The following is a 12,555-nucleotide window of genomic DNA, read 5'->3' as shown; positions in this document are numbered from 1 at the left end:
TCCAAGAGCACGGACTATCTTTCCATTTCTTTGTGTCTTCAATTTCTTTCAGAAATGTTGTGTAGTTTTTGGTGTACAGATCTTTCACCTCTTTGGTTACGTTTATTCCTAGGTATTTTATTCTTTTTGTTGCAATTGTAAATGGGATGGTATTCTTAATTTCTCTTTCTGCTACTTCGTTGTTAGTGTACAGAAATGCAACTGATTTTTGTATGTTGATTTTGTATCCTGCAACTTTACCATATTCGTTTATTACTTCTAAAAGTTTTCTGGTGGATTCTTTAGGGTTTTCTATATATAAAATCATGTCATCCGCAAATAGTGACAGTTTCACTTCTTCCTTTCCAATTTGGATCCCTTTTATTTCTTTCTCTTGCCTGACTGCTCTGGCTAGGACTTCCAATACTATGTTAAATAGGAGTGGTGACAGTGGGCATCCTTGTCTGGTTCCTGTTCTTAGAGGGATAGCTTTCAGTTTTTCACCATTGAGGATGATATTAGCTGTGGGTTTCTCATATATGGTCTTTATTATGTTGAGGTACTTTCCTTCTATCCCCATTTTATTGAGAGTTTTTATCATAAATGGATGCTGTATCTTGTCAAATGCTTTCTCTGCATCTATTGAGATGATCATGTGATTTTTGTTCTTCGTTTTATTAATGTGGTGTATTACGTTGATTGATTTGCGAATGTTAAACCATCCCTGCATCCCTGGAATAAATCCCACTTGATCATGGTGTATAATCTTTTTAACGTATTGTTGTATGCGATTTGCTAGTATTTTGTTGAGGATTTTCGCATCGATGTTCATCAGTGATCTTGGCCTGTAATTTTCTTTTTTTTTGTGTTGTCCTTGTCTGGTTTTGGTATCAGGGTAATGTCAGCTTCGTAGAATGAGTTAGGGAGCTTCGAGACCACCTAAACTTTCTAAGCCTGTTGGACTTTCTTAGATATGGTCGTGCAGTTCAGCAGGGGAAATGATACTGTACCTTGATCTGAGATCTCAGGAGGCACTGAAAGAAAAAAGATGTATACACTTATTGTTTGTTACTAGATTTGTTAACTTTGGGAAGACATATTTTATTAATGAGTTGGAATTTTAAAAACTTCTTTTATTCATTTCTAACTTGACTTTCCTTTTACTAAGGAACAATTTCACTTTATTAAAGAACGGCCAGTATCATGACCATTAATCACAATAAATTTTCATTTAGATGCCTGGAGGGTGATATGTTTTATTATTCAGAAATTTGATGGATGTGAATTAAATATATTACCATTCGTTGCAATAGCAAATGGGTCTTTGTTTCTTAATTACTTTTGTAAATTGCTCCATTCTTAAAGTTTATATTCTAGAGTACTCTTGTCCTTTTCAACTTATTCCTTTGGAAACATTGTATAATCCTTTTCAAAAAATATAGTTTTATTTTTTCATAATTGTATCTTGGGAAGGTAAATGTTTAGCTTTCCTGTCTTTGGTATAATGACTTTATAATCTTTTAACATGCTGTCGACAGATACGGAAACCAGTGAGGTCCAAACATTGTGGTGTGTGCAACCGCTGCATAGCGAAATTTGATCATCACTGCCCATGGGTGGGCAACTGTGTAGGTAAGTTTTATTAGTGATTTCTGACTACAGTGTTCATTTAAGTTACTGTAAGTAATGAATAAAGTACAATATTAAAGTAGATGATGGAATGGTCTTTCCCGCACCCTACTACACCCCCCATCCCTCCACTTATCTTCTGGTTGACAAAATAGCAACTCAGTTGAGAGAGAGGGAAAAAAGTTAAAATCAGGTTCTAGAAAAGATTGATATCATTTCTCTATCAATTCTTTCTAGTGCCTACTCTTATTTTCTCCATCGGATAACAGTGAAATTGATAAGGAAGCAGATGGTATTGCTTTTTAGTTCAACTAGAGAAAGTAAGGCAATAAAAATACTTCAAAGGATGTTATGTACAGAGGCAGAGGGGAGTGACAGATGAGGACTCCACATACCTCAGTGTTCAAGAACCGTGCAGTCTGAGGAGATGAGCTAAGTGGTCTGAGAGATGGCCCTGGGGATTTTATGAGGTGACAGCAGGGAAACATTACAAAGATTGTGTGACTCTGTTGGGGAGAAGCTTTTGAAAAGTTGGATTATAAAATTTATTATAAAATAGGGTTATTTTAAACCTCATAAGGCAAACAGTAGGGTTAAAGCTCAGAATTGTGGTTTATTTGGTTCATTGGGACTCTTTTGCCTTCAGAATGAGTATCATAGCAGTCGTCACATCTTTGTGTGTAATTATAAGCATTTTTATTTTAAGACTTCTATTAAAACATTTATTTTCTTGAAGAAAATTTTATAAAATAATTAGTGTATGTGATTATTGTCTAAGTTGATCACACCGTTCATGGCATTTACCCTCAACCCTCCAAAGGGTGTGTTTCCAGTTGTTTTTTCTTAGCTGAAAAAAATTGCTTCTGTGTTGTTTTTTAGGTGCAGGCAACCATAGATACTTTATGGGCTACCTATTCTTCTTGCTTTTTATGATCTGCTGGATGATTTATGGTTGTATTTCTTGTGAGTACAGTTAGTTTTTTACTTTCTTAAAACACAAATGTTTGCATACTCATCCTTAATCATATTAACAAAAAATATGATAATGACAGAAGTCTTTTAACTAAAAAATATGGTTTGGGGCACTTCACTACAATGACGCATAAAGAAAAAGGTAGATATAGAACTATCAAACATATTCAACATGTAGCATAAGCAACAGAGTTATCAATAAGTTAACTGGTTAACCTCTTAATACATGTACATATGTCCTCTGAAAAACTCGTTGGCTTAATAGGCTTTGAAAAGCTTCTGGGTAAAATACACCAACATTTTTCACATCGTGTCCTTGCCTTACTCTAGTAGTTTATAGGTTTTGTGATTGTGCTAGTTGCTTTCTCTCACCAAGCGGGAAAAATATAGTTGAAGTTAAATTTGCACAGAACTTGAATATTTTGAAAAGTAAGGTATAATTATTATCTGTTAGAGAATATTAAAAGGTATTAGAAGTTACTTGTTTAAGAATAAGTTTTCATTCACTTGATCATATGGGTTTAGTATCTTAGAGGAAGTGATGGGTTTTTATTGCATTGAGAACATAATTTGGAAAGTTTAAATGAAGATATTAGTTACTATGCTTCAGGGCTTGGTGGTATTTGGCATAAAGATGTATTAGATCCTAGCCTAAAAATAAGTCTTGGAAGGATGATTTCCTAGTCCTTCTACTCCCACAGATATTAAGAATAATCTCTGTTATTGCCCTAATGAAAAGGGAGGCTACTTCCTCAAATAGAGATTAATAGAAAGATTTGGTCAAAGATCTTGACCTAATTTCTGGCCCAACACACCTAACAGAGAGGACACACACAGTCCTGCTAATAACAGTAGTTCTTTTTGGCAGCAGCTCTCAAAAAGAAGTGATTTTGGGGGGCCAGCCCCGTGGCTGAGTGGTTAAAGTTCCACGTGCTCCGCTTCAGCGGCCCTGGTTTGCAGGTTTGGATCCCAGGTGCGGACCTACTCCACTCATCAGCCATGCTGTGGAGGCATCCCACATACAAAATAGAGGAAGACTGGCACAGATTAGTAGCTCAGGGCTAATCTTCCTCAAGCAAAAAAAGAGGAAGATTGGCAGCAGATGTTGGCTCAGAGCGAATCTTCCTCAGCACAAAAAATAAAATAAGTTAAAACAAAAAAAGAGTCGATTTCGTTTTAGAAAAAGCCCCCCTCACCAAGGTGATCTTAGTATGTTATATACCTGCCCTCCAAAAAAAATCTCACTTATATATCATCTTATCTTAGTTTAAAGAAAATGTTCTTTTAAGTATTGATGTATGCAATACCAATCAAATAAAAACTACATTGTTACAGTATGGTAGTTTTTTTTTTTTAAGATTGGCTGCTGCTTTTTCCATTTCTGTCTTTGATATGTTTTTTCACTAATGTATAATGAGATTATTGAAGAGTATAAAAAATTTGCATGAAAAGTCATCAGTTAAAGCTAGACTCTGGACCATGTTTTCTAAGTGGTGCCCACCACAAACGCCTGCACGAGGTGCTTGGATGATTACTGAGTAAATACGAGTGCTTCTGTTCTCATTGTAGACTGGGGACTCCACTGTGAGACCACGTACACCAAGGATGGATTTTGGACATATATTACTCAGATTGCCACATGTTCCCCGTGGATGTTTTGGATGTTTCTGAACAGTGTCTTTCATTTCCTGTGGGTGGCTGTGTTACTCATGTGTCAGATGTACCAGGTGCGTGCGGCTGCCTTATCTGTTCTTCATTGCACTCACTGAACTCTTGAAACTCACGCCTTGCTTAAGAGATAATATCCCCTCTTTAACCACTCTGACTGCTCAAGGATTACAATTTTCAGTTTACTTTTCCTGTCTGCCTCCCTCTTTCCCTCCTCCTTTCCTCCCTTTTCTCATATCATGAACTTCTGACTTGCAGTACTACTCTCAACAAAACTTATTCCTGTTGCTCCTGATTCACATACATCCACTTGGATATAGTGTGAGCTTAGATTGATGATGCCATTAATTTTGTGTTCATTTTCATAGTAATGTTTTATTACCCATAAATATCAATATTTATTCAAGCGTTTGGGTTTTTTTGAATTAAGGATTTTTTTAAAAGCTCCTTCGTAAAGGGGCTGATGGAGAGATGGTCTGTGTACATAGTGTTCATCTCCCCACCTGCACAGTGCCAAGTAACCTGTTTTTAAGTATTTTCCCCCTTTAACTGGCTACTTTTAAGAGAGTCAAAATATCATGTAAACCAGCTTGATAATCTCCTGATGGAAAACCAAAAACGGACTTCATCATTTTTCTCTCCATCCTGGTCCTTTTGAGAATTAACTTATTTTGCATTAACTATTCAGAGACAGTTTAATGGTTTGCTTTTTCTTGCCCCTTAGATATCATGTTTAGGCATTACTACAAATGAGAGAATGAATGCCAGAAGATACAAGCACTTTAAAGTCACGACAACATCTATTGAAAGCCCGTTCAAGTATGTAACATTTACAAATTTAGTATTTTCCCTTGGCATATAAATTTCCTTACTAACCAAACTCAGCAAGTATCTAGTGAATACATCAAAGAGAAGTATTTTCTTTAGATGTGGCAATAGGATATTAAGCAGGGAGTATTTCTTTTACTTAGCAATATGTAAAATAGCTTAGAAATCCTACTGAATTCTAAGATTTCTGCCAGACATAGCTTTGGTTAGTTCACCATAACTTTAGAATTCGTGACATTAACTGTATATATATTTGTGATATTTTTCTTTTTCTAAATTGCACAATTCAAACTTTATTCACCTACTGACATTTAGTATTTGTTCTTTAAGCTTCCCATCAGTTTACAGATTTTTATTGAAAAATGAATATATTTAGAGAATTGAAATAAGATTTTAAAAAATACAGTCAGTTGAAATTCATATTTAGGGAAATTTCCCAGACTCTAGGGCAGCTGCCTTTCAGTGCGAATTATTTATTTTATTTTGCCCTCTGAATGACACAAAAATTCCTACACACCTAGTTTTTTTTTTCCTTTTTTTAAAAATTCACATATAATATATTAGTTTCAGGTGTACAACATAATGATTCGCTATTTGTATACATTGCAGAATGATCACCACAATAAGTCTAGTTAACATGTATCACTGCACATAGTGACAAAATTTTTTTTTTTCTTGTGATGAGAACTTTTAAGATCTAGTCTCTTAGCAACTTTCAAATATACAGTACAGTAGTATTAACTATAGTCACCATGCTATACATTACATCTCCATGACTTATTTATTTTATAACTGGAAGTTTGTGCGTTTTGACTCCCTTCACCTGTTTTGCCTACCTCCCACCTCTGGCAGTGACCAATCTGTTCTCTGTATCTGTAAGCTTGGTTTTCATTCATTTGCTTGTTTTTTTAGATTCCACATATAAGTGAGATCATATGGTATTTGTCTTTGTCTGACTTATTTCACTTAGTGTAACGCCCCAAGGTCTGTCTATGTTGTCACAAATGGCAAGATTTCCTTCTTTTTTGTGGCTGAATAATATTCCATTGTGTGTGTGTATGTATATACATTTTCATCCATTCATCCATTGATGGACACTGAGGTTGTTTCCGTATCTTGGCTATTATAAATAATGCTGCAGTGAACATGGGGGTGCATATATCTTTTTGAGTTAAGTGTTTTCATTTTCTTCGGATAAATAACCAGAAGCGCAGTTGCTGGATCATACGGTAGTTCTATTTTTAATTTTTTGAGAAAGCTCCATACTGTTGTCCATAATGGCTATACCAGTTTACATTCCCACCAACAGTGCACAAGGGTTCCCTTTTCTCACATGCTTGCCAACACTTGTTATTTCTTGTCTTTTTGATAACTGCCATTCTAACAGTTGTGAGGTGATATCTTATTGTGGTGTGGCATTTCTCTGATGATTAGTAATACTGAGCACCCTTTCATATACCTTTTGGCCATCTGTATGTCTTCTTTGGAAAACTGTTTATTCCGATCTTCTGCCCATTTTTTAATCTGATTTTTTTTTGCTATTAAGTTGTATGAGTTCTTTATGTGTTTTGGATGTTAACCCTTATCAGATAAATGATTTGCAAATATTTTGTCCCAGTCAGTAGGTTGCCTTTTCATTTTGTTGATGGTTTTCTTTGCCATGCAGAAGCTTTTTAGTTTGATGTAGTCCTACTTGTTTATTTTTGCTTTTGTTGCCTTTGCTTTTGGTGTCAGATTCAAAAAGATACTGCTAAGACCAACATCAAAAATTTTGGCACCTGTGTTTTCTAGGCATTTTATGGTTTCAGGTCTTACATTCAAGCCTTTAATCCATTTTGAGTTAATTTTTGTGTATGGTGTAAGATAGTGGTCCAGTTTCATTCTTTTGCATGTGGCTGTCCAGTTTCCTCAACACTATTTATTGAAGAGACTGTCCTATTCTTTATATATTTATATTTTTTAAATTTGCATTCAGTTTGATGCTTAGAAACAGTAGTTTCCTAAGTATATGAAAGAGTTAAAACTTGGAGTTGTACTCCAGCTGCTTGCCTGCTACCTTCAAGGTTTTGTGGTAGCATGCTTTAACAATTGCATGCTTCTGGGAAGCAAGCAAACCTTTAAATAAAAGCAAAAATAAGAGAGTCATTTGGGTAGTTTTGAGATTTCCCCCAGTAGGCACAATAATTATATAAGCTGTAAAACTGACTGCTTTTCCAAAGTTGTTCTTGAAGGCCTAAAATTGCCTGAACTTTTCCTTGACATTTGTTTTTTTAAATTGTTACTGTTAGGGGCACTGCCAAATTCATACTATTTGTAATTATTTTGTCTTTTACTTTCTCAATTTTGGATGTAGTTAGTCTCCTCACCAAAGATCCACCAATCAAGGAAAGGTTTTTATCAAAAATTGCCTATGACACAGGAATGAAAGAAATGCAAATTTGAATAACTTATAATTGTGTAACCGAATAAATTAGCAAAAGAAAAATCAGTGTTGGCAGAGCTGTGAAGAAACACGAATGGCATATATATTTTATAGTTATAAACAGGTTCTTTACAGCAAGTAACATGACTTTTTAAGTTTAGAAAATAATATCTTTAACACCAAAATTATAGTAAACTCATATATTAAATCATTGTACTAATAGACTTTTTCCTTTCCTTTTTTTGGGGGGGTTTTTAGCCATGGATGTGTAAGGAATATTATAGACTTCTTTGAATTTCGATGCTGTGGCCTCTTTCGCCCTGTTATTGTGGACTGGACCAGGCAGTATACGATAGAATATGACCAAATATCGGGATCTGGGTACCAGCTTGTGTAGCAACATCTTTACCTTATGAAGCATATTGCTGAGTGGTGCCTGAAAATTGTGTCTGTCCGTGTCTCTCTCACACTCGAATCCACATCCTTTGAATAATAGCATGCTATATGTAGGGCTAACAGTGAATTTTACAGTCTTTTTTTCAATGCTTTTATTAACAAAAGTAAACATGGACAGAACACACTGCCACTTCTGGGAAGAAGAAAGATCCTAAAAAGAATTTTAATGGTTCTTAATGTGGGAATTCATAACATACTCAACTTTTTGGTTTTGTTCTCATAACATTTTTCACAAAAAAAGAGTGAACTTATTCTGTTGACAGACATGGTATACTGATCAGAAATGCTCGATTCTAGTAAAACTAAATTTATGGTATACAGCTAAATTTTATGATGCAACGTGCTAATAGTATTGCATTTAATTCCAGGAGAGGTGTCTTAAATTGATTCATACTAGTATTATGTACATTTTAGAATGTACATGGAAATACTGTGGTGAAAATCATGTGGTTTTATTAGGGATCTACTATAATGTGTCTTCAAAGGTACAAGAAAATAATGTTCACAAAAAACATATGCTAACAATATTTTATTGCTATCAGCTGTTGCAACGCTGATACATTTCTAGTTCAGTGAAATAATTTGTAGTAACCTTATTCTGAGGTTTTATGGTCTGATAATAAAGCACTTGCATGAGTAAGTCATCTTATTTTGTTGAAACTTAAAAGCCCTACTAAGTGCATGATACACTTCATAGAATGTATACTAGCACATACTATCCAGTAAAGCATAAATTAGAATTTAATTTGATGTGCAAACAGTCCAACTTTTAAGAGTTGAGGCATTATCAAGAAAAGGCAGAACAAATAAGTTAATGCAAAATTCTCAGTAAAGGAGATATAAATGGATATACTTTTTAAATTTTGAGCTGCAAAATACATTGTAGACAAAAGGGAGATTAGCTAAAGATGGAGCATGATTTCTGTACATAGCATATGTGACTAAAAGAAAAGCTAATGGTATATTCTGGTTTAAAAAAACTGACCTATCAGAATTTAATCCCCAAGATTATTTCAATTTTCCAAATATTGAATGTTTTGAAATCTGTTAATGCTGTCTGAAACAATTTCAGAAAAATTTTCTTACTGTTAAACGTGATGCACTGATCAATTTCTGTTGCAGCATTTCCATACTCTCATGGTGAACTTAGTTATACTGCTTCCGTAAATACTGTTTACAGAGTGAGACTCAGTTTAGTCCTCCTGAGTGCTGTAGCAAACTGTGGTTCGAGCAACCTGTGGGAAACCTGTGAGAGGCAATGGGCTGGGGGAGGGTGGGAAAGGGTGGTCAGATGACAGATCCCAGACCAGTGTAAAGATTGTGTATCTGTATATAAATAATTTATCACATAGTTTTCTCTTTGTGTCTGTATGTGTTAGTGTATTTAAAGCTGCTCATTTCATTTTATCCAACCAAAAGGAAAAGGGAGATAACTAATGAGCTTCTAGTGATGTTCAATATCGCTGTTAATAGGCATTATAATCTGCAAGTTCACTGCATGTCTGATGCTTGGTAAAATTAGTATTCCCTGTAAAATGCAGATTACAGGTATTAAAGCAATCTAGTGGTATACCCGCCCCTTGCCTTAGTAAGAGGAGCAGTGAAAATGTATATAGTTGATGTTCAGTATTTTCAAGTACCATTTTTATATAGTAGTTTCTTTGACCATAAGTCACACATCAAAAAGATTTACCCTTAATGTACGTGAGTGTTTTAATATTAGAAAATTGGCATACGTACTTTATTTTTGAAAAGGGAAGAGATGGGTGTGGGGTGGCGATAGCATTGTGCCATTTTGTCATAGAATGTGAAAAATTGGTTAACTTTACAAATGTCTCTGCTAGTTTTGACTACTAATTGGGGGAAATTTTAGATAATTTTTAAATTCAAAGTTATTTATAAAAGGCTAGAATTTGTTTTAATTTTTTGTATTTTGAGCCACTTCACATGAAGACTCAGTTGCAATTTTTAATACATTTTTATTAACAAATACAATGGTGGTTTTCTCAGAGTTTGGATAAGAGTGTTGTTACCATGTTCCTTCTTTGTGGTACAATATTCTTTTCAGTGCAAAAGAGATGTCTTTCAGTTAAATAGAAAAAAAACTCTAGATGTATAATTACATGGAAAATATTTGCAACGTTAATGCTTTAATACTAACCATCTCAGAGTACCACTGAGATCTATGACTCGGAAATGTCAGATAGTCAGGAGCCAACTGTGCAGCAGTGTACCGCCTGTTTAATTCTTCTGTAGGTCTTGTGTGTGGAACGAGCTTAAACCAGTTCTAAAGTTGTGTATGAAGGTGACCCTTTGGGGAATAGTTCATATCAGCTTAATTGGATACTTTTAACAAATAGGAACTTATTTCTCAGCTCTGAACATGAATTATTTCTTTGGAGTTTTTTTTCTTCATATTTTTTTTGTCCCCAGGAATTTATTTGAAATATTAATAGGCTTAAAACAGCATCATTATACTTAAGCTATGGATATTTTTATTTTATATTTTCTTTATTTATAACTGTGCCAAGTATTATTTTGCTACTTACCGTGTTACTCTGTGGAAAGAAAAACCTGTCAAGTGTTTAATAAATTAGCTCTCCTTATATAAATTAAATCTGTCAAAATTTTGTAAAATATTAATCATAATAAATATTGACTCTTAAGTGTGTGCTTCTTTGTTATTTTGCTCAGTTCACTTCAAGAAATTGATGAGACACTGGTCGTGGTACCTATGATATGAAAAGATATATTTCTATCTGGGTCAACTAGGATTCAGGTCACAAGACTGTAGAAATTGGCAAAAGTAAAAGGTGGTAGTAGTATTCTGAAAAAACTCCAATCCTGTGTGTTATGTATGTGTGTGTAATTAATTTTTTTTTAATAAGGAGAATAAATTTTTCTTTAAGAATTTTGGATTCCATGGAGTTAATGAGGATCCTTAGGGACTGTGTGAATCTCCAAGTTTTAAATAAATATGTCTAAAGACACTGTAGTAAAATGTTGCAAAATGAAACCTACCAAGCCATTGATCTGTTATTTGAGAAGCTATGCATGACAAAGAAAGCTCTTTATTGGGGAATTTAAAAAGCAGAAATCATGAAGGAACCCTTTCTTGTTCACATGATTGTTTATGGTTCAGTTGAGAACCCAGTGGTAATAAATATTTTCAGATTGGACTAATACTCATTTCATAAATATTTTATGATATTGAAAATAATGCCTCCAGAGCTGTGTAGAGCTCAAGTAACAACATTTTGAACAAGTTTATAAAATAAAGCAAATTCTACAGCAGGCCCTCAGTTTTCATCCCAGTTAGGTGTTTATCTCCTGCTTGTTGTCTGCTTGTCTGGATCCCCTAGTCCTTCCCAGATTGGAAGACTGGACCTGTGGGATGGGTGTCTGGGTCTAACAGTTTGCAGAGATAATGGGAAACAAGTGGTATACACCACGACAAGAAATCTTTGCTTCTGTCAGAAAGTAAACCTTCACTTTCATAAAGTTCTTGGTATAAGAGTTTTCTACTAAATATCTTTATGTGACTTTTAAAATGAAAAAATCTGTAATTCCACGTGGAACACTCAGATGTCCCTTGTTCTAGGTCAGCTAAGTCACAAACTCAAGGAAACCAGATGTGTCTCTTAGAAAACTCCTTTTGCCTTTGAATTGGAGTATGAATGTTTTGCTCAGATAAATTTTACTAGAAATCTGTCATCAGACATTTACTTGGATTGAAAAATACTTTTTACTAGACAGCAGTGTTTCTAGTACTCAAAGAGAGGGACTGTTTCCATTCAAAGCGTCAGAAAGCCTCATTGCTGCTGCTGCTGCTGCTTAAATCTGTAGGTTTACAGTTTTTATCAAATTTGGAAATTTTTCAGTCATTATTTCTTCAAATATTTTTCCTCCTCCCTTTCAGGAAACTCCAGTTACACATTAGGCCACTTGAGATTGTCCTACTGCTCACTGATCAATTTATTTTTTAAATTCTCTTTTTGCCCAGTGTTTATTTTGGATAGGTTTTATGTCTTTAAGTTCACTTAAATTTTTTATGCACTGTCTAGTCTGTCATTAATACCATTCAGTGTATTTTTCATCTCCCACATTATAGTTTTCACCTACAGTGTTTGATTTGGACCATTTTCATATTGTCCATATCTCTACTTAACTTTTTGAAAACATGGAGTACAGTTATAATTAACTGTTTGAATACCTACCTGCTGATTTTCACATCTATGTCAGGTCTGGGTTAGGTTTGATAGATTTTTCTCTTTCTGGGGGAGGAGAGAAAAATGGATCATGTTTTCCTGCTGCTTTGCCTGCCTGGTTATTTTTGATTGGATGCCAGACACTGAATTGAGTGCTGGATATTTTTGTATTCCTATAAAAAATTCTTCGTTCTGGGATGCAGTTATTTGGAAACTGATCCTTTTAGGTTTTGCCGTTAAACAAGATTTGTTAGGACCAGAGCAGTGTTCAGTTTAGGGTTAATTACTCCCCATTACAGAGGCAAGACCTGTGTACTCCATCCAAAGCCCCATGAATCGTGTCTCCAGTCTCACTGGTGGGAAGAGGCCCTGTTCCTGGCTCTGTCCCAGACA

The 12,555-nt window shown here is 34.7% G+C and overlaps 1 protein-coding gene across 1 annotated transcript in view; it reads left to right on the top strand.

The window, feature by feature from the left end:
• ZDHHC17 (zinc finger DHHC-type palmitoyltransferase 17) overlaps positions 1-10,620 on the top strand; it is a 96,066-nt gene extending 85,446 nt beyond the window's left edge. The window contains exons 13-17 of the mRNA XM_058568743.1: positions 1,518-1,611; positions 2,488-2,571; positions 4,150-4,307; positions 4,973-5,067; positions 7,757-10,620. Coding sequence (XP_058424726.1) covers positions 1,518-1,611; positions 2,488-2,571; positions 4,150-4,307; positions 4,973-5,067; positions 7,757-7,895 — 570 coding nt within the window. The 3' untranslated portion in view covers positions 7,896-10,620. The remainder of the gene's footprint in view (positions 1-1,517; positions 1,612-2,487; positions 2,572-4,149; positions 4,308-4,972; positions 5,068-7,756) is intronic.
• Positions 10,621-12,555: the final 1,935 nt, after the last annotated feature.

The sequence above is a fragment of the Diceros bicornis genome, chromosome 25 (assembly GCF_020826845.1).
Source record: "Diceros bicornis minor isolate mBicDic1 chromosome 25, mDicBic1.mat.cur, whole genome shotgun sequence".
In the NCBI taxonomy this organism is placed as follows: domain Eukaryota; kingdom Metazoa; phylum Chordata; class Mammalia; order Perissodactyla; family Rhinocerotidae; genus Diceros; species Diceros bicornis.
Note: the sequence above shows the minus strand (reverse complement) of the source record. Positions and strands in the feature narration are given on the sequence as shown.